Here is a 22,139-nt window from a genome sequence, read left to right as displayed (position 1 = left end):
GCAAAGGTGAAGATTGGAGCAATGCTGCCACAGGCCACAGGGCAGCAAGGATTGCCAGCAACCGCCAGGTTGGATTCTTGCCTAGAGCCTTCAGGGGGAGCATGGTCCTTCCAGCATCTTGACTTTGGACTTCTAACCTCCAGAACTGTAAGAGAATAAACTTTTATTTATTTATTTATTTATATATTTATTTATTTATTTATTATTTTTTATTTTTTTAGTTGGTTAGTTAGTTTGTTTTTGAGAGAGAGAGTGTGTGTATGTGGAGTGGGGGAGGGACAGAGGAAAGAGGGAGAGAGAGAATCCCAAGCAGGCTCAGTACAGCCAATGTGGAGCCCAGTGTGGGGCTTGATCTCATGAACGTGAGATCATGACCTGAGCTGAAATCAAGAGTCATACACTTAACCGACCCCTAAACTTCTGTTGTTTTAAGCCATGTGATTTTGTGGTATTTTGTTATGGCTGCCCTAGGATACGAATATACCAGCTAATCCTCAGGTATGACCTTCCCCCCCATCATGAAGTACTCAGTGAGATAGCTGTTATCTGTCAGTCTCTAGTTGTGAATCCATGCTGTGTTCTATTCCCTCTCTGCCCCACTTGCTGGCCCTTCTCACCTTTGTTCCTGCACCTTCACCCATATCCAGGAAGCCTCTGGCCCTCTTGCGGATCTTTAACCTTTATCTCCACTAGGTGACTGCTGCTCTAGAGCCTTGCGCTAATGCCTGGGCAAGAGAACAGGTCTTTTCTTTCCCTAGATCCCTAAACCTGTCATAGGTGTTGAGGGGGGATTCCCTCAGCTCTGGATAAGCCGTTAAGGGGAGGTGAGGGCAAGACTGAGTCTCCTTCTCAAGGGTACTCCCTTAGTTCCCCCTGCCCCTTTAAATTTTTTTTTTTCAGCGTTTATTTATTTTTGGGACAGAGAGAGACAGAGCATGAACGGGGGAGGGGCAGAGAGAGAGGGAGACACAGAATCGGAAACAGGCTCCAGGCTCTGAGCCATCAGCCCAGAGCCCGACGCGGGGCTCGAACTCACGGACCGCGAGATCGTGACCTGGCTGAAGTCGGACGCTTAACTGACTGCGCCACCCAGGCGCCCCTCTTGAAGTTATTTTTAGAACAAAGACCCCAGAGGGGAATTTGCTACATATTGCACAACTGTTTTCCAAAATGATCCCACGATTGTATATTGCTCTTAGCTACAGTCAGCATGGGTGTGCCAATTTCACTAAAACTTTTCTAGCACTGGGCATTATTGTCCACAAATGTATTTTAAGCATCTATTTTCTGAAACACATTGTGCTAGATGCTATAGGGTACTAAAAGGAGGCAGTCTGTATCCTAGAGAGATTTATAATCTAGTTGAGGAAACAGATTATAAGCATATAATGAACACCCTAATAACAGTTGATTGCAGGATATGGTGGGCTAAAGTTTGTTTTTCCTCTTCCCCCATATTTTGTACCTTCTGGGGACTATCACAAACCAAGCTGCAATAACAAAAAAGGGCCTTTCCTGCTGATTTTCTTTTCCGTATTTAAGTTTTTGAGTAGGTAATACTATCACATGACCCCAAATTTGACAAATGGAAAGGTCTATAGTAAAAAAAGATTCTCCTATCCTGCTCCTCCAATTCACCCAGTTTCCTTGATATAAAAACAAATACTATAGATAGATAGATAGATAGATAGATCATTATTCCTCCCACTATTCCACTATTTTTAATACAAACGGGAGCGTACCAACTGTCTGCACCTGCAACCATGTATGCGGTTCAGAGAACCAGGACTTATCAGGCAGATCAAACTCAAGAGGGTGGAAAGGCCACTCCCCATACCCAAGTAAGGTTGAGCCTGAGGTGGGGTCATTCTGTACCTTTTTCTGAACTATGGATTAAGGGGAAGGGTCTTCTTTCTTTTTTCTTTTTCTTCTGTCAATGATTGGCTGCAAGGCCCACCCTCCTGGAATAGCTAGGAGGTTACAGATCTACTAACTGGGTTCATACGATGCCCCAGTGTGTGCCTGGATTGACCCAGTGAGTCTCTGGCTCCACTTTCAGCTTTGCGCTGTCTAGATAGACAAACACGATTTTGGTTAAGGATGTCTAGGAGCACCTGGGTGGCTGAGTCAGTTCAGCGGCTGACTTCTGCTCAGGTCATGATCTCACGGTTTGTGAGTTCCAGCCCTGCACCTTTTGGATCCTCTGCCTTCCTCTCTGCCCCGCCTCCCCCCTCTCAAAAATAAATAAACATTAAAAAAAAAAAAAAAAAAAAAAAAGGATATCTAGCTGGGTGATTCTGGGCGAGGCACAAAACAGCCAAATTCTACACTTCATTTTCTAAAAGTTCTTCCACGAACAGAAGATTTTGTAAAAAGGTGAATAAGGAGAATGTGCATGATCCTTTGTCCAAAGCCAGAAAACAGTCTTAAGCACTGAATACATGCTTCATTGGTAGCAAGCACTCAGCAAATGCTTCCTGTGTCCTGAGAAGGGAGAGATGGCCCTAGCCCTGGGGCTAGGAAGGCTACATCTAGAAGGCAGGACACACAGAAAGTACTTAATTTGCATTTTTATTTGACTAGTATTATCATAAAACCCTTAGCCCTACTTACTTAAGCTTGGCGGTGCTGCTTGGGTCTGCCTTTTTATACCCTCTGCTATCTTTTTGTTTTATAGTTTACCCTGATGCTACTCAGTACCCTCTCCGTTTCAATTTTTTTCTTCATGGATTTCCCCTGGAGAGAGGAGTCCACAAGAGCTGGCCTCCTTGCAGGAAAATTTAGAAATAGCCAGTAAGATCATCAGAGAGGATGGAGTCTAACTCTCTCGTTTGATGGATATGGAAACTCAGGCCCAGAGAAGTTTCCAGTACATTACTGGTGTTCAGTTGAACCAGGCTGCATAGGCCCTCTTCCTTTGTATCTTTCTTAAGGAGGACCTGAAGCAAAATGTCCAGATTCATTCTTCTTGCTTATCAATAGCTCTCATCTTGGATGGAGGTCAGTTGATAAGCCTCAGGTTTCAAGAATGCTGCATTGAAATGATTTTATTTTTTATTACACACCTACCAGAATGGCTAAAATTAGAAAGACTGAAAATACCAAGGATATAAGGCAACTAGAACTTTCAAGAATTACTTGTAGGTATGTAAATTGATCAGAACACTTTGTAAAACTGCTTATCTCCTGTGTCAACTATACGAAAAAAAAAAAACAAAACAAAACCAGGAACCAAAAACCCCCAAACTGCTTATCTACTAAAGCTCAACATACACCTACTCTATGACCTTGCATTTCTACTCCTATGTATTTATCCAAGAGAATTAAGCACATTTATACACTAAAAGATAATTACATAAATGTTGATTGCATTCCATTATTTATTTATAATAGCTAAAAACTGGAAACAATGCAAATGTCCTTCATCAAGAGAATGGATAATTTGTGGTATATTCATACAATGAAATGCAATACTGCAGATACCAACAAAAACCATTCCATTTATATGAAATTCAAGAACTGACAAAAGCTACTCTATGGTGAGAGAGGTCAGCATAGAAATTTGCAGGGTGGGTGGGGGGGAGAGATGGGAGGCAAAGGTGTATTGATATGAAAGAACCTCTGGGATGCTGGAAATGTTCCGGATCTTGAACTAGGTGGTAATTAATTACACAGATATAAATGTAAGTAAATATTCAGCTTAAGCTAAACATTTAAAATTTGCTCATTTCCTGTATGCCTCAATTTTTTTTAATGCCCTATAACTGGGGGCACCTGAGTGGCTTAGTCAGTTGCGTGTCTGACCTCAGCTCCGGTCATGATCTTATGGTTCATGAGTTTGAACCCCTGCAATGGGCTCTCTACTGTCAGTGTGGAGCGCACTTCAGATCCTCTGTCACCCCTCTCTACACCTCCCCCTCTCATACTTGCTCTCTCTCTCTCTCAAAAATAAATGAACATTAAAAAAAAAAGTGCCCTATGTTATGCTAAGTGAAATAAGCCATACAGAGAAAGACAGATACCATATGGTTTCACTCTTATATGGATCCTGAGAAACTTAACAGAAACCCATGGGGGAGGGGAAGGAAAAAAAAAAAAAAAAAAGAGGTTAGAGTGGAAGAGAGCCAAAGCATAAGAGACTTAAAAACTGAGAACAAACTGAGGGTTGATGGTGGGTGGGAGGGAGGGGAGGGTGGGTGATGGGTATTGAGGAGGGCATCTTTTGGGATGAGCACTGAGTGTTGTATGGAAACCAATTTGACAATAAACTTCATATATTGAAAAAAAAAAAAGTGCCCTATATTGGATCTGCATTGTATTAAAGGCCATGCAATAAAAACACGTTTACCATTTCAAAAGCATTTTTAAAATTCAAGACTATCAAGTTTATTGCTTTCACCATCCCCCATACCCAGCAGATTACTTCACCTCCAACAGGTTTGTCTATTACCAGTTCCTCCTCACTGACAGCTGGACCTGCCGAGCACATATTTGATTTGGCTCCAGTTTAACAAATTTCTCTGACCCCCATGTGTCTGTGGGACATAGTACAAACGCCCGATTGAAGCAAAGACTTTCCTATTTCATTTCCCATCTGCCTTTCCAGATCCAGGGTGACCTCTATTCTCCATGTCCTTAACCCCCACTACACAGAACCTTCCATAGCTCCTCACCTTTGGACTCTGGCTCTATGCTTCCACTGTCCTACCTCTGCTTCTTTCTCTATCAAATTTCCTTCTCACATTTCACTGTCCAGCTTTTAAGGATTCACTCTCAAATGTCCACCCATTGGGTTTCCAAAACCCTCATTTCCCACCTTCCTGCCTTTGTAAGTTCAGCACATTCACCGTATGTAAAGCCCTCTGTATTTTATATGATCCACCCCTGAATTAAGTGTTTCCCAAGAGCCTGTCTCATTTCTTTTTTTTTTTAAATTTTTTTAACGTTTATTCATTTTTGAGAGACAGAGAGAGACAGAGCATGAGGAGTGAAGGGGCAGAGAGGGAGACACAGAATCGGAAGCAGGCTCCAGGCTCTGAGCTGTCAGCACAGAGCCTGACAAGGGGCTGGAACTCAGGAACTGTGAGATCATGCCGGGAGCCCAGCTGGGACGCTCAACCGACTGAGCCACCCAGGTGCCCCGAGCCCGTCTCATAGCTCTTCATCTCTGGATCCCTGTGCTCAGCACTTTGCTAAATAAATAGGTGCCAACAGAACTGAATTATAAGTCTCATTTTTGTCCCAGACTTCTGGTTTTCATAGTAATGTTGCTTCCTATTAAACTCTTCACTGCAGCAGACTTAGGGATGAAAGTGGATACAGACAAGATAGCTTAAATTAGACATAAATTAGTGTTGTATCTAGTCTGGGTCCCTTACTTTAAGAGAGAAAAGTCTCCTGCTCTGGCCAATAGGATAGCCACTATTACGTCGCTGTTTAAATTAATTAGACGTTGGGGCGCGAGTGGCTCAGTCAGTTAAGCTTCCGACTTCAGCTCAGGGCATCATCTCCTGGTCTGTGGGCGCTGCGCTGACAACTCAGAGCCTGGAGCCTGCTTCGGATTCTGTATCTCCCTCTCTCTCTGCCCCTCCCCCATTCACACTGTGTCTCTCAAAACTGAATACATATTTAAAAATAAATTAATTAGAAGTAAATAAAATAGAAAATTCAATTTCTCAGTCTCACAAGCCACATTTCAAGTACTCAAAGTCTCATGTGGCTGGTGGCTACCAAAATTGAACAGCGCAGAATGGAACATTTCCATCACCGCATAAAGTTCTATGAGACTGCGCTGAAAATTTCGGGCCTTTACATTTACTCTTCCCTCTTAGAACACCCTTCCACCCTCTTCCCATACTCCTTCCCCTATAATATCATCATTCTTATTGTGTCTGTAATTACAGGATTTCGGGACAGCAGGGACTGTGTCTTACTGCTTTAGCTCCAGTGTTTAGCTTCGAAGCCCAGCCAATTAGTAGGCTCTCAGTAAACGTTGAAATAAATAGGTGATAGAACGGGGTGATCTTCCAGATACATCAGTCCCAATCCCTTTCTCACGCTGATCAGTTCTTTATGAGTCTCCAGGACTTTTCATTTTTAAGCCTATCTTAAAGCATCGCCCCGGAGAAGAGGGGAAAGGGCCTTGCATGCACCTGCTGACTCCCAACTCTCCAAACCGCTGTATCAAGCTCTGGCGTCACTCGTGCTGGGCCCGCCCCTTCCCACTTCGGCGCCCCATGCCGCCCCCGCCCTGCTCGCGCCAAGGTCTAGAGCTCGCGCCACCGCCCCCCTCCCCCGTCATTGCGCAGGCGCAGCCTGCGAGCGTGGGGTGTCTCGAGGTTGGCGGCTGCCGGCGCTCAAGAGCGCAGGGGTTTGTGGCCTGCGTTCGACCGGCACCAGTCTCTCACTATCCGAGGCAGCGAGGCGCAGCGATCCGTGTCCCCGCGCCCCGTGCGGTGTGGCCATGGAGAATCAGGTGCTGACGCCTCACGTCTACTGGGCTCAGCGACACCGCGAGCTGTATCTGCGCGTGGAGCTGAGTGACGTACAGGTAAAGGCCGCTGCAGGCGGCGGGACGAACGCGGGGTCGCAGCTCCCGGGACCCGCCGATCCCCGCCACTCTCTTTGTCCCAGTGCGCGCTGGAGAGCCTGCAGTGCACCAACGGGTTCGGCGATGCGGTGCACTTTCGGCGTCCAGGCCCGGGCAGGGACTGGCCCTGGTCGAGGCGCACCCGCACACCACGGGCCTGGGGCGCGACCCCCTGAAGGCTGCAGGTACCTTCGGGTGCTGCGTGAGTCCTGCGCGGGTCTCAGAGGCTGCCCGGGCCTTCTCTTTGTTCGCAGTTTGAGGCCTGATGGAGCCCGAGCCCGGCCCTGGAGGCCTGGCCGCCGGGGTTCGAGTTCGCCAAGGCCCTTGGAGACGTGGGATGAGCTCGTTGGGCCAGGGGTTCAGAGTGACCGTGGCTTGCTAGGACGCCTGGCGTTCGCCTGAGAGGTCCAGCTGGGCCTGTCCGACGTTCACAAGGCCCGCCGCTGCCCCAGGGGGGCCACACCCACCTTCCAACCGTTCAGTGATGGAAATCATTCTTGTTAATTTTAATTTTAAAATCCGGGGGACCCTGAGAAAGTGATTTCCGCCCCTATTCTGAAGGCTATGAGCTCAGGTTTGAGGAGTTGCATAGAGAACTTAAAAATTAAGTTACATCGAACATTTATGTTTGATTTTCTTAGCCTCCTCCATGAACAAGCTGTTGCCCCCTAAATGGTGGAGATCCCAGGACCTGTGTAGCCCCTGCCTCTGTCCAGAGCATCCAGGATTCCAGTCTTTGAGAAACTGGAGTTTTCGGTCTGGAATGTTCTTTCCCCAGTCATCCTTACTCCCTACTTCTCCCTGATATCTGTGGCAATTTGTAACCTCCTTCACTCCACTCAGCTCCCTGCCTCTGAGTCAGGCGTTTGTGCTTCTGTCCCTCTGCCTGCCTGGCATATTGTCTTGTGAAGTGCGTGTAGGTGCTCTTTCAGTGTAGATTTGAATTTGTTGAGTTGCATCTGTTTCTGGAATTTAAACCTGTTTTCCTGTTGAAAGATAAAGACAATACTGGCCAGAATGCCTTTAAATAGGATGTGACATTGCATGGTGTGTCATTTAATGTATTAAACCAGACTGAATTATATTTTTGCATCAGAAGATGAGTAAATGTTCTGTGCTCTTCAGGGTGTTGTAATAAAGAAGGAAACAAACAAAATCTTTGTTGATGGGAATCAAAGTCCCCATTTGGAGAGGGTTCTCACTCAATAAGTGTGGAATGTGTGTTAGTTATGACAGTCTCTTGTTAAAAAGTATTTAGTCAAGCATTATGTAGACCAGTTAAACTCAGGCCCTGTCCTCTCTAGATGTTATCATGTAATAAGGATGTACTATTCTGGGATACTTTTGAAGCTGCAAACACTAAAGGTGTTTTAAGGGCATAGGGGGGTGGTGGTGGAAAGAAATGGAAATTAGTTGGACAAATGAAAGAATGCATCATACTTATGTTTGTCTTAAGAGATCTCAACCTCTTAGTTAAGAAGTATGAACACATGTTCATCACACTTGGTATGTTGAGAAACACGAAAAGTTTCATTTGAAATGTGTTATAGATAAGGAAATGTAAAGGTGGAGGAAGAAAATGGAAGTTTCTTTTGGATAGAGAATCCTTTTATGTTTGGGAAAAATACATTTTTCCTCCAAAAGCAACATGTTAGTACCGTTCGTAAAAGAAATCCTCTACCTTGTGTGGGGTACTAGAGATTTATAAAGATGAGTCAGATAGTCTCAGCTTTCCAAGGGCATACTGTCTAGAAGAAGCATATTATCTTATACAAACAAAAAGTTTTGTGTATGGGTATGTTTATTGGTAGAATTAGAGTTGACTATGAACCAGGTCTCCTTTAACCTGGTGTTAAAGGAATTTGTTACCTCTCTTTTGTTTAGTTAGACATGACCTTCAGAAATGAGATGAAGTGTTCTTTTCAAACTGAGATTGGAAGAACTTTCCAGAAAGAGAAAGGCATAAACTTTTGGGTTTTCTGACTTGTACCGTGTCAATGCATGACAGCCAAAGACTGCCAGAGAAACACCTCTAGTTGAACAGGTTGGGTTTATTATTCATTCCAGCAAGGAGAGCATAGCCCATGGGGGACAATGGTGTCTCATTAAGGGGGTTGGAACTGATTGTAGGATTTGGATGCTGTCAGAAAACAGGGACAATTCTGTGGTTGGTTATCTGAATACATCTTATCTGTTGGACAGAGAGACTAGCAAAAGAATAAAAGTAATTGGTAGAGAAGTAGCAGTCACTCATTTTGGCCAAGAGAGAAAGGGTGTCTGGTATTTTGTGGGTAGCGTAGTGGCCATGTTTTTGTCTGTGCTTACCCAAAATTGTGAAATGACCTTTGTCTCATTTCATTAACGTTTCATAATAACCTTGTCCGAGGTTGGTATTCTGTGCCATTATGCCTAATAGGAGAATAATGTGGCCAAGCTGTGACAGGCCACCCTCTGAATGTCAGGGGCTGCTCTTTCTTTTTAATTTCTCACTTAACTGCCCAGTGCAGGGCTGTGGACCTGTGATTCAGGGTCCGAATGAAGCAATGCACTTATTCAGTGAAAACCATTTGCAGCGTGCCTACTACTCTTATCTCATTAAGCTAGGTGCTGGGTTTTTGGACAGCTCTCTGTTGCTCCCTGCTTTCTGGCATGTTTCACAGCTTCTATGTTAGTGAGTTTTAGTGTTGAATTCCAATTTGGGGGCAGCAGCTCCCCTCCCCTCCCTCTCTGAGACACAAAGAACTGTCCAGTTTTCACGTCTCCATTCTGTCTTTGAAGGTACAGGGTTAGTGGCTGTGGAGAAACCACTACTGATGTGAGGAGGAATAGTATACAGTAAAGGCTTCAACTGCAGCATTGTCTGAGTTTGAGGTAAGCAGTAGCAAAGATGCCAGCTGGAGTCCAGGGGGCTAGGGCAGAGTCCTTTTCACAACAGAGTTTACTTTCAAGATAAGCATAACATACAGGTTTGTGCCAGCCACGGCAACTGTAGTTGTTAGAGCATTTGTTCATTTATCAAGGTTTTTGTTTGTTTTAAAGTTATGTGGGAACAAAGTGCATACCTCTGTTCGGGAGCTGTTTGGCAGATACTGTTGTTGTCCTTACTTGATAGACAGTCTGGTAGAAAGAGTGGTAACTGAAGACATGAGGGTGGGTTCTTGCTCTTCTACTTACCGTCTAGGGGCCATGGATAATTCACTTAACCCTTATGTGTCTCAGGTTCTTCACACAAATTTTGACTACCCCTCATTCATAGGATTTTTTTGAAGTTTGAATTGGATCATGGATTTGAAAGTGCTTTGTAAATTCTAGTTTGCTATTCAAATGAAAGGGATTATATTGTGATGTTAAACCTTAGATGAGAGAAACCAAAGAGCAGTAGAACAAGGTAGAGTCTATTAGCAGAGTTATCCGTATATGGTATCACATGTATTGTACGACAGAGGTGGCTTTGCGTATTAATAGGGGAAAGGATGAACAATTCGGGAAATTATTTGGGGATGGTTGGTAATCCAGATAACAAAATGAGGGGCCCCTGGGTGGCTCAGTCTATTCAGCATCTGACTCTTGATTTTGGCTCAGGTCAGGAGCCTGCTTAAGATTCCCTCTCTCCCTCTGCCCCTCTCCCCTGTTTGCACACACTGTCTCTCTCCAAAATAAAAAAATAAGAAACCCCCAAACAACAACAGCAATGGCAACAACAACAACAAAACACAGATAGCAAAAAGATAAAATAAGATCTTGCCTTATGTCATACACAAAAGTTAATTCCAGGTGGGTTAATGACCTGAATGCAAAGCAAAACTACTAAAAGAAAATATAGGAGACTGTCTTTACGGTATTGGACCAGAGAAGAATGTGTTAAATAAGACACACAAAGCATAAACCCTAAAGATTAACAAATTTAAGACAAACCTGAAGAAGATATCTACAGCACATATCACCGACAAACGATTAACGACGGAAATATATAAAGAACCACTACAGATCAATTAGGAAAAGACATATTACCCATTAAAAAGGGGGCAGAAAATATAAGCAGTTCAGAGTAAAAGGAAACAAGAATGGCCCGTATACCTGAGAAGATGCTTGATCTTAGTTATAATCAGGGACATGTAAATTGAAGGGATAGTGTTTGTTAGTAAACCGATATTTCTTAGATTGGGAGAGATGAAAAGTCTAACATTATCGGTTGTTGGTGAGATTGTTCAGCAATGGGACATTTTTATACAACTCCCCCTCTGTCAAAGACCACCAGAAACATCTTGTTTTAACAAGTGGCTTTATTGCTTGTTTCAATGAGGGAGAACACGTATTGGGGAATCTTGGGGTATCTCAGTAAGGGGTGTTAGAAATAAGTGATAATAGGATTTGGGCTTTGGTTGGATGTTTGGGAAAGGGTCTAAGGAAGTAGGGATTCATTTTAGATTGGATGCTGTCGAAAATGGGGACATTTCTATGATTGGATATTTTGTGGATGGCATAGTGACCTGTTCTTAGACAAAATTATGAGTTGACCTTACTTTGTGTCATTTTATCATGGTCTCAGAGAAACCTGAGGTCAGCTGGTTTTATTTGAGACTATTTGTGTAGGAGAGCAAAAATGGCTTTGCTGTGAGCTTTAGAACAGCTTGTAATAATTTTGAGATCTAGCTGTGAATGTCAGATCAGTTTCAGCTGTCAGGGCTGCTTATTTTCTTTTTTTAAAAACAGTTTTAAAAGTCCTAAATATCTTTGCATATATAGTTCACTCTTCTGTACATGTAAGTTTAAGCTAAATAAATTAGTGAAATTATTTCTAAACCATCTTCATATTTTAGAACTCACTCTTCTGAATCACCTTCAGCTCAGAGATGTCACTGTCCCTGCTTTTCCACATGGTATCATCCTCTGTGCCATTAAGAGGACCAGAAATGCAGCATTTCTGAGAGAGTGCTCTACATGAGCATTGTTTTTTTTCAAGTCATCAGGACCTATTTATAAGTTTTGATGCGGGCACTTCTTGATGTTACCAGAAGACGTCAACAGAACATTTCCAGAATAGAATCAGGACTCCTACTCCTTCCTCAAATGGCCTGCAAGTGGTTTGTTGACTGAAAAACTGAGTTACACCCGTGTCGCCATGCCATCTGGAACAATAGCCAAGTTCACATGTTCAGCCAGTGACAACCACGTCATGGCTGCCACTTTACCAGAGCACTTGTAAGGTGCTACTATCTATGGTAGTATATATCCTGATTTTAGAGATTTTAAATGTGAAAAAAAATGTGCACTTCAGAATTGCTGAAATATAGCAGAGTTTGGAGTTGTCAGTTAATAAGTTGTAGTGTTTAAATTCCTGAGACAGGATGAGCTCACCCAGGTAGAGACTGTAGATCAAAGGTTACCAACTCAAATGCCCAAAATACCGCATAGCGATTAGGAGCCTGGGTGTCTCTTTTTGCCTTGATTTGAATCTCGGTTTTGCCACTTGCTGATCGTGTTATCCTGGGCAAGTTACAAAGTTTCTGTAAGCCTTAGTTTCCCATTTGTAAAATCGTTGTAATAGTACCTATTTTATAGGGCTTTGTGTGTTTCTGCGTGTGAGCTAGTAATGTGAAACACTTTAAATGATACCTGGCAGGGGCACCTGGGTTGGCTCAGTTGGTTAAGTGTCGGACTCTTGGTTTTGGCTCAGGTCATGACCTCACGGTTCGTGTGTTTGAGCCCCGAGTCCGGCTCCGCGCTGATAGTACGAAGCCTGCTTGAGATTCTCTCTCGCTCCCCTTCTCTCTGCCCTGCTCGTGTGTGTTCTTTCTCTCTCTCAAAATAAATAATAAACTTAAAAAAATTTTTTAAACGATATCTGGCATATAGTGAGTGCCAGTAAATGTGAAGTGAGCTGGGTGGGGAGTGTGGTCAGTTGGAGAGAATAGGGTTCATCTATCTTACAGAGGGAGCTACTGTTGTGCAAGAATGCAGATCTGAGGTTGGCATCTAATTCTCTAATTTGTGAAAGAGAAGCTGGAAATCCAGGTTTTTTTAAATGAAAAAAAGTCATAGTTTTACACTGAAGTTATTGAACAAATGTATGTAAATGGCTACTGTGTGCTTGGGAGTCTTCTAGACTCAGATTCTGGGACTTGGGCATGAACCAAGGCAGACGGAGGTCCCTCCTCTCATGAAGTTTATGTGCTGACACTGGTGGTGGTGGAAGAGTGATAACAGAAGTAAACAAGCTCATCGAATAATTTGAGCTAATAGTGAATGTTACGGAGAAAGTCAAACAAGACAAATAGGAGAAAGAATCATGTGAACTGCCTCAGACTGGGTTGTCAGGGAAGCTGTCTGAGGAAGTGTCATGTGAGCAGAGACCTAAATGTGAAGAAGCCATGCAAAATGATGAGGACTGAATGTCACAGAGAGAGGGAACAGCTCCTGCAGAATCCCTGGGTGGGAAGTACTTGGTGGTGAATTCAGATGAAAAATTAATACATAAATAAAACAAAAATAATTTCTGCAGGCCATATAAAATATTGTGGGTGTAATTTGGCCCGGTGCCAGTTTATGACAGAAAACTGATAGACATTAAAAACTGGTAGAGGGTCAGCTGGGTGGCTCAGTCAGTTAAGTGTCTGACTTTGGTTCAGGTCATGATCTCGCAGTTCGTGAGTTTGAGCCCCATGTTGGGCTCTGTGCTGGCAGCTCGGAGCCTGGAGCCTGCTCCGGATTCTGTGCCTCCCTCTCTCTCTGCCCCTCCCTTGCTCATACTCTGTCTCTCTTTCTCTCAAAAATAAATAAACGGGGGCGCCTGGGTGGCGCAGTCGGTTAAGCGTCCGACTTCAGCCAGGTCACGATCTCGCGGTCCGTGAGTTCGAGCCCCACGTCGGGCTCTGGGCTGATGGCTCAGAGCCTGGAGCCTGTTTCCTATTCTGTGTCTCCCTCTCTCTCTGCCCCTCGCCCGTTCATGCTCTGTCTCTCTCTGTCCCAAAATAAATAAACGTTGAAAAAAAAATTAAAAAAAAAATAAACGGTAAAAAAAATTAAAAACAAAAAAACTGATGGAGATAGGAAGCAGCCCAGGGTTGAGTCCTGAGCTACTCAGCCATTTAGAAGTTGAGCAGAGGGGCGCCTGGGTGGCGCAGTCGGTTAAGCGTCCGACTTCAGCCAGGTCACGATCTCGCGGTCCGGGAGTTCGAGCCCCGCGTCAGGCTCTGGGCTGATGGCTCAGAGCCTGGAGCCTGTTTCCGACTCTGTGTCTCCCTCTCTCTCTGCCCCTCCCCCGTTCATGCTCTGTCTCTCTCTGTCCCCAAAATAAATAAACGTTGAAAAAAAAAATTTTAGAAGTTGAGCAGAGGAGAAAGAACAGCAAAAGATAGAGAAGGAGTAGCCTGTGAGGCATAAAACCCAGTGTCCTGTGATATTCTAGATGCCAGGGGACAGGGTTGTTTCTGTGGGGTGTATTCAGCTGTGTCCAGTGATGCTCACAGGTTGAACATGTCTATTGGATTTGCCAGCATGGAGGTTATTGATCTTGATAATAACAGTTTCAGTGGAATGGCAGGGATGGAGGCCAGATCAGAGTAGATTTAAGAGTAAGTTTATGGTGAGGAAGAAGTAATGATTATAGATAACTTTTAAAGAAGTTTTTTCTGGGAGGGGGGAAGGGATGGGCGGAGAAATCAGTGGTGCAGCATTTTGGAGTTCAGAGATCAGAGGAAGGCTTTCTTTCTAAAAGATGTGGGCCTTGAGCTGCGTTGTTTTTAGAGAGCGCACAAGCAGGGGAGAGGCAGAGAGAAAGGGAGACACAGAATCAGAAGCAGGCTCCAGGCTGTGAGCTGTCAGTACAGAGCCAGATGTGGGGCTCCAGCCCACGACTGTGAGATCATGACCTGAGCTGAAGTCGAACGCTTAACCGACTGAGCCTCCCAGGCGCCCCGCGTTTTAAAGTGTAAGTAGAATTTGGATTCCAAAAGGGGAGATTGAAGGGGATATGTACTGTTATGTTTACCCAATTGAATATAATGCAGCTGTAAAAAGAACAAGTGAGGTCTCTATGAACTGGTGAGGATTGGGTTAGGTGAAAAAAGCAGGTATGTGAGAATGTATATTATATGCTACCTTTAATGTAGAATGAAAGGGGTACAAGAATATCTGGGTGTATTTACTTATTTTTTGGAAGACGTGTATGCATACGTATAAAGGAAAGATTAACCAGAAACTACTGAAATGGTTACCTACAGGTGGTGAGCGGGAATGTGGTAGAGGGAGATAGCTTTAAGACAGGACTTCTGAAGATCCATTTCTACAAAGTTTGACTTTTGGACAATGTGAGTATTTTACGTATTCAAAAATAGAACTCAATAAAAAAGAATACAATGGCAAATCTTGAAATTCAAAAGTAGAATCAAAAGGACCTAACTATATTTCAAGTGGATACCATAGCCATCCGGATGAGTAAGTTAATGCAAGTAACGATTGAACACAGTACTCTGGTTCTTTAGAATACATTCTGAGAACAAAAAGAACTGCAAAAAAATGTTATACTTTACTCAGTAGGTTTATTGTAGGTAAAAATAGATATATAATTCAGAAACTTTTTGAGGATCGCACAAATAAGTAAATAGGTTAATGCTATTAGGAACCAAGATTTTCACTGTAAGTAAAAAGATAAAAATGTTGAGTGACAGAAGATGAGAAGCTCTATAATAGTAAATTTGAATTGGAAATTTAAATATGACAATGTGATTTTAAAAATTCCTAGCTAGACACTAAAAATGAGCATTGAGTATACCTCAATGTGCCAGATCCTGTTTCCTGAATTACCATTTCCCACTAAATGCACTAAGGCTCCTTGAAGAAATGGCAGATTATTATAAGTCTGTGCTAGAGAAAAGTACAACATCCTCAAAGGCTATAAAGTCAAGTCAGAATAACATAGCAGCCAGTTTGAAGAGATTTCCACTGGCCAAATTTGTGATAATTTGAACATCAAAAGGAATAAGAATAGTAGTGGATTTTGGTAGAGAGAAGTAAAAAAAGAAGATCCACCAGTTCATAGTGATAGTCAAAAAGAAATGAAGGTGGAGCTATGGGGGAGGCTGGGGGAAGGGGACAGGAGGTAGGCGTGGTTAAGCACCAGGGATCTGTAACTGTTCAGTATCTTGACTGTGATGGATAGAAGAACCTATACTTGTACTAAAGTTGTATAGAACTCACACACATACACACAAATGAATACAAGTTAAACAGGGAAACTAGGAAGAAGTTGAGTGGATTGTATCAATATCGATATCCTGATTGTGATATTATACAATATGTATAATTACGTATGTTATGTACAATATGTATACAATGTATAATTATGTAAAATATCATTGGGAGAAGCTGGGCAAAGAGTACAAAGGATCTCTCAGTGTTATTTCTTATAACTGCATGTAGATTTACAATGATCTCAATAAAAATTTCAATTTAAAATAAAAGAGGGAAGGGAGAGAGAAAGGGGAAAAAAGCTCTTCCTTACACAAGAATGCCAGCTTAAAAAAAAAAAAATGAAGGAATGATTGAATTAGAAAATCGTTGTGGAGCCTCCAAATCAGGCAAGGATTAACAGTGGGTGACAGCTGGAGGAAAGAGTTAGAGAATAGGAGATGACAGTTAGATTACTTACTAATTGCAAAAGAAAAAGTACCTTTACAGTAGAGGGTTCTGGCAGTCCCTGTCTCTTAATCAAATGATCAAACTTAGTATCACCCATATGACAGTATTGGCCTCTTCTTATGATACCTTAAGAAGTATCCATATCAAAAAAAAAAAGAAAAAGAAAAAGAAAAAGAAAAAGAAAAAGAAAAAAAAGAAGTGCCTATATCACTTATGAAGTATTCTTGTCAAAAATGATTAATATGCAGGAATGTACAGACAAATCCAGGACATGATATATTTTCTAAGACAACTGGCATGGATTAAACATAATAAAAGTAGAAGTCTGTATTAGGTTAAGATAGACATTAAACAGTCCAATGGGATGTATGATCCTTGATTGGATTCTGGATCGGTTTTTTTAAAAAAAGTATACATGTAGTAGTGGTTTAAAGGCACCCATATCAAGAGCTCAGTTGAGAAGTGGACTCTATTTTCTCTTCCTTTGAATCTGGACAGGTTCTGTGGCAGCTTAACTAGTAGAATGCTGCAGAAGGATGCTGTAGTCAGTTCCAGACCTAACTTTTTTTAAGAGAACTGCCAGCTTATGCTTTCTCTCTCTTAGAACACTTGCTATTGAGACATTCCTTCCCAGAACTCAGCAGCCCCACTGTAAGAAACCCAGATCACAGAGAGAGGTCACACACACAGGTACTCTGGTCAGCAGCCCTAGCTGAACTCCCAGATGACAAGCAACATCAACTCTGAGCCATGTGAATGGATGTTCAGCCCAATATACTATATATAGGCCTAGCGAGCATCCCGGGGAGCCGTCCATCTGACTCCAGTCAACCTGCATAGTTTCGCTTCAAGCCTCCAAGTTTTGCGTTACAGTAGAGAACTGAAACAAGTAAACGTTTTTTTTTTTTTTTCAGACAGTTGTTTGAATATAAACTGGTTGTTAGATGATACAGAATTTTTGTTCTTCGGTGTGAGAAAATTGTGGTAAGTATGTAAGAGAACATCGTCCTTTTTAGAAGAAGCGTGCTCAAATGTTTAGGGGTGAAGCGTCACGATGTCTGCAACTCATTGTGAGATGATTCAGAAAAATCATGTAGTAGAAAAAGCAAGTGTGATTAAATACAAGCAATTGATGAATGGCATATGAGTATTCATTACACTCTTTTTTTTCCCTCACTTTTTAAAGTGAACTTAAAAATTTCCAAAATAAAACACTGGGTTGAGACACTTTTTGGCACGGATGCCCAACACCCACCTCTATGTTTGCTAATTCACTTAGAAGGATTCATGGGATTCAGCATATGGTTGTATTCCTGGCTAAGGTTTATGACAGTGAAAGGGTATATGATCAGCAAAGGATAAAAACACAGTGGAGTGTGGAGAAATCCACGCACAGGGCTCCTCATCCTCCTCTTTCCTGTGAGGTTGTATACTTGAGTTGCTCTTTTTCCCAGCAGTGAAAAATGCAGTGACTTTTATGTAATGTTTCTGTCCATGGAAGCCCGTTACAGGTGCAGCATCCATGTACCAAAATTCTAGACTCCCAGAAGGAAAGTTGGTGTTCGTGTTCACCATTAATCACATTGTAAGCACAATCTAGGCACAGTGAACCAACTGTTAGGTGATGGAGGAAAGCCAGGTTCCCAGATGCCAGCCAAGGGCTGATCTTGGAAACAGTCCCTTTTAAAGATAGCAGCCCCATGGTTGCTATGTAACTTTTTTGTGCATATATTAATCACACATGTGCAAGATGAAATACGAATGGTTTAAATGAGATCTAAATGTCTAAAGGCTTAGGTAGCAGATAGTTCCCTGAACTCTGTAGCTCTGTCAGAAATTATGAAAATGGGATGCATTGATTTAACTTCAGTTCACTAGTTGTTGAGATAGTAGGAATTCAGAGATGAATAAGACACAGCCCCTGCCATCAAGGAGCTCAAGTCTAGAGGGGCCCATGCACCAATAAACAATAATTGCAGAACAGTGTGATAATTATTATAATGACAATAAAGACAAAGTAGTAAGGAAACTATTAATGTTGGAGGTGAGTAGGAGAGAAAAGGAATTAATATTTGGCCTGGATTTTGAAAGATGAATAGTATTCAACAGATAAGGAAGCTTAGAAGGGCATTCTAGTCAGAGGAAGAAAAGCAACCGGAATATGAGTGCTTACTAGCTGCCAGACTGTGCATGTTACTGTTCAATTCTTGCAACAATTTTGTGAAAAAAGTGGTGTTACTGTTGTTTTAAAAATAATGATGGCTGCTGGGGTGCCTGGGTGGCTCAGTTGGTTAAGCGTCTGAGTCTTGAATTGGCTCAGGTCATGATCTCAGGTTCATGAGTTTGAGCCCCGTGTTGGACTCTGTGTTGTCAGTGCGGAGCCCACTTCAGATCCTCTGTCTCCCTCTCTCTCTGCCCCTCCCCCACTCACGTACGTGCGTGCGCGCGCTCCTGCTCTAAATAAAGTTAAAAAAAATAGTTGCTATGGATTTGAAAGTGAATGATAGAAATAAAAGTGGTGTAATTAGGATTTGAACTCAGGTCCATCTAACTTCAGAGTCACCTTTTACCCTTGTCCCTAACCACTCCTCTTTTCATAAGCAAAAGTACAATTCTTCTCTGGTGAAAGATGGGCTAGGTTGTGCAGATCCTGAGAACAACTAAAAATATTCAGTGAAAATCTTAAAATCATCAAAGAGTGAACAGGTTAGAAATTAAAGTGGGAATTCTGGTAAAGCCGAATATAGAAACTGCTTTGCCCTGAGAACATTTGCTCAACTGAGTACACTTGAACTTTGCCCGACAGAGTGCAGGGAACAGAATAAGACCAAAGCCCATCGAATATGCAATATGTAACAGGAAACCCTTCTTCGCACAAACTACTTCAGAGGACCATACTCTTAGGGTAGCGATGACCTAGAAGTAAGTCCATCCCATCCCCTCCTCCCCAGATGTCTTAGCACTGAGTAAAGTGGAGGAAAAGGTCCTTGAAGAGTTAAAATCAGTAGTTGGCTCGTAAAAGATTATGTAGCTCAAATACACTGTACAGTTTTGGAGATCTAAAAATCCTCAAGTCATGAATTTAGTTTAAAGTGGTCTCAATTGGTAGAGCCCATAGGTGCCTGGCAGAAGCAAATGCAGATCCCTGTGGTATAGCGATGCTGATATCAGATAAAAATTTTAGACAAAATGTATTTTTAGAGACTGAATGATCAGTTCATAATGATAGAGGTTTCAGTTCACCAGGAAGGCAAAACAGTATTATATGTAACTAACGTGGCTTCAGTATTATGTAAAGTAACAGAAGTACAAGGACAAATAGACGTTTACAGTAGTGTGATTTCTCAGTAATTGATAGAATAACAAGGTAAAATTCAGTAAGGATATAGATTATGTGAGTAAATAGTTACCAGTAAACCCAGTAGACATATGTAGAACCCCGTGTCTAACAATTCTAGAACACACATTCAAGTACACTCAGAACATTTACACGATTTGATTGTATACTGCTTCCTAATGCAAGTCTCCACAAATTTGAGAGGGTTCAAATCACACAGAGAATATCCTCTGACCACAATGCAGTTGAGGTAGAAATTGATAATAAGATGACTAGAAAATCTCATGTATTTTGGAAATTAAATACTTCTTAGTAACCCACGTATCAAGAAAGAAACAGTAACGAGTATTAGAAAATATGTTAGACTGAATGATAATGAAAATAGTAATTCAAAGCTTGAGAGATGCAACAAAGTAGAGGTTGGCAGGAAATTTATATTCTTTTTTTAAAAAATTGTAGTTGACAGGGGCTTGGCTGAGTGTCTGACTCTTGATTTTAGCTCAGGTCATGATCTCACGGTTCGTAGAATCAGCCCTGCATCGGGCTCTGCACTGACAGCGCAGAGCCTGCTTGGGTTCTCTCTCTCTCTCTGCCCTGTTCCCCCTCAAAATAAATACATAAACATTTAAAAAGTTCTTAAATCTTAGCAAAGTATTTTCTTTTCTTTCTTTCTTTTTTTTTTTTTTTTTGGATAAATACCCAGAAGAAGAGTCGCTGGATTATATGGTAGTCCTATTTTAATTTTTTGAGGAAACTCCATACTGTTTTCCATAGTGGCTGACCAATTTACATTCTCACCAACAGTACATGAGGGCTCCCTTTTTTCCACATCCTCACCAAGATTTTTTTTTCTTTTGGATAATAGCCATTCTGACAGGTGTGACGTGATAATCTCATTGTACTTTTGATTTGCATTTCCCTGATGATTAGTCATGTTTAGCATCTTTTCATGTGTCTGTTGGCTATCTGTATGTCTTCTTTGGAAAAATGTCTATTCATATCCTGGGCCCCTTTTTTAAATTGGATTTTGTTTCTGTGTTGAGCTGTATATGAGTTCTTGATATATTTTGGATATTAATCCCTTATGGGATATATCGCTTACAAATGTTTTCTCCCATTCAGTAAGTTGCCTTTTTGTTTTGTTAATGGTTTCCTTCACTGTGCAAAAGCTTTCTGGTGTGATGTATTTGTTTGTTTTTGCTTTTGCTGTCCTTGCCTGAAGAGACAGATGTAAAAAGTATTTCAAAGATGAATGTCCAGGAATTTACTGCCTATGTTTTCTTTTACAAGTTTTATTGTTTCAGGTCTTACATTTAAATCTTCAATCCATTTTGAGTTTATTTTTGTATACAGGATAAGGAAGTGGTCCAGTTTCATTCTTTTACATGTAGCTGTCCAGTTTTCCTGACACCATTGATTGAAGAGACTGTCCTTTTCTCATTGCATATTCTTGCCTCCTTTGCCATAGATTAATTGACCATGGAAGCTTGGGTTTATTTCTGGGTTTTCTATTCTGTTCCATTGATCTGTGTCTATCTTTGTGCCAGTACTCTACTGTTTGGTTACTATAGCTTTGTAGTATAGTTTGAAATCAGGCAGCATGATGCCTCCTGCTTTATTCTTCTTTCTCAAAATTGCTTTGGCTATTTGGGGTCTTTTTGTGGCTCTGTACAAATTTTAGGATTATTTATTCTAGTTCTGTGAAAAATGCCATTGGTATTTTGATAGGGATTGCATTTAGTCTGTAGATTGTTATTGGTAGTATGGGCATTTTAATAATATTAATTCTTCCAATCTATGAGCCTGGAATATCTTTCCATTTATTTACATCATCTTTCAATTTTTTTCACCTGTGTCTTACAGTTTTCAGAATCCAGGTCTTTTCCCTCCTTGGTTAAATTTATTCCTAGGTATTTTATTCTTTCTGATGCAAGTGTAAATGAAGTTGTTTTCTTAATTTCCATTTCTGATAGTCCATTATTAGTGTATAGAAATGCAGCAGATTTCTGTATATTGATTTTGTATCCTGCAACTTGATGGAATTCATTTATTAATTCTAGTGGTTTTTTGGTGGAGTCTTTAGAATTTTCTGTATTTATCAGCTTCATGTTATCTGCAAATAGTGACAATTTTACTTCTTTTTTTTAACCAATTTGGATGCCATTTATTTACTTATTTATTTATTTATTTATTTAGTCTGATTTCCAGTACTATGTTAGATAAAAGTGGGGACAGTGGGTGTCCTTGTCTTCGTGATCTTAGAGAAAAGCTTTCAGCTTTTCATCATTGAGTATGACATTAGCTATGAGTTTGTCTTATATGGCTTTTTTTACGTTGAGGTGTATTCCCTCTGTACACTCTTTGTTGAGAGGTTTAATCATAAATGATGATAAATTATATCATTGTATTTATCATTGGATGTTGGATTTTGTCAGATGCTTTTTTGTATCTATTGAGATGATCGTGTATGTGGCTTTTATCCTTCATTCTGTTAATGTGGTGTATCATGTTGATTGATTTTAGTATATGGAAACATCTTTGCATCCCTGGAATCAATCTCAGTCATGGTGTATG

The 22,139-nt window shown here is 41.5% G+C and overlaps 1 protein-coding gene across 1 annotated transcript in view; it reads left to right on the top strand.

Moving 5' to 3' along the window:
- The first annotated feature begins 6,247 nt into the window (after positions 1–6,247).
- The window catches only part of HACD3 (3-hydroxyacyl-CoA dehydratase 3), a 38,884-nt gene continuing 22,992 nt past the window's right edge, over positions 6,248–22,139 (top strand). Inside the window, exon 1 of the mRNA XM_045449402.1 lies at positions 6,248–6,550. Within this exon, the coding sequence (XP_045305358.1) occupies positions 6,464–6,550 (87 nt within the window). The 5' untranslated portion in view covers positions 6,248–6,463. The remainder of the gene's footprint in view (positions 6,551–22,139) is intronic.

The sequence above is a fragment of the Leopardus geoffroyi genome, chromosome B3 (genome assembly GCF_018350155.1).
Source record: "Leopardus geoffroyi isolate Oge1 chromosome B3, O.geoffroyi_Oge1_pat1.0, whole genome shotgun sequence".
NCBI classification, from domain to species: Eukaryota; Metazoa; Chordata; class Mammalia; order Carnivora; family Felidae; genus Leopardus; species Leopardus geoffroyi.
This window is presented reverse-complemented; position numbering and strand designations above follow the sequence as displayed.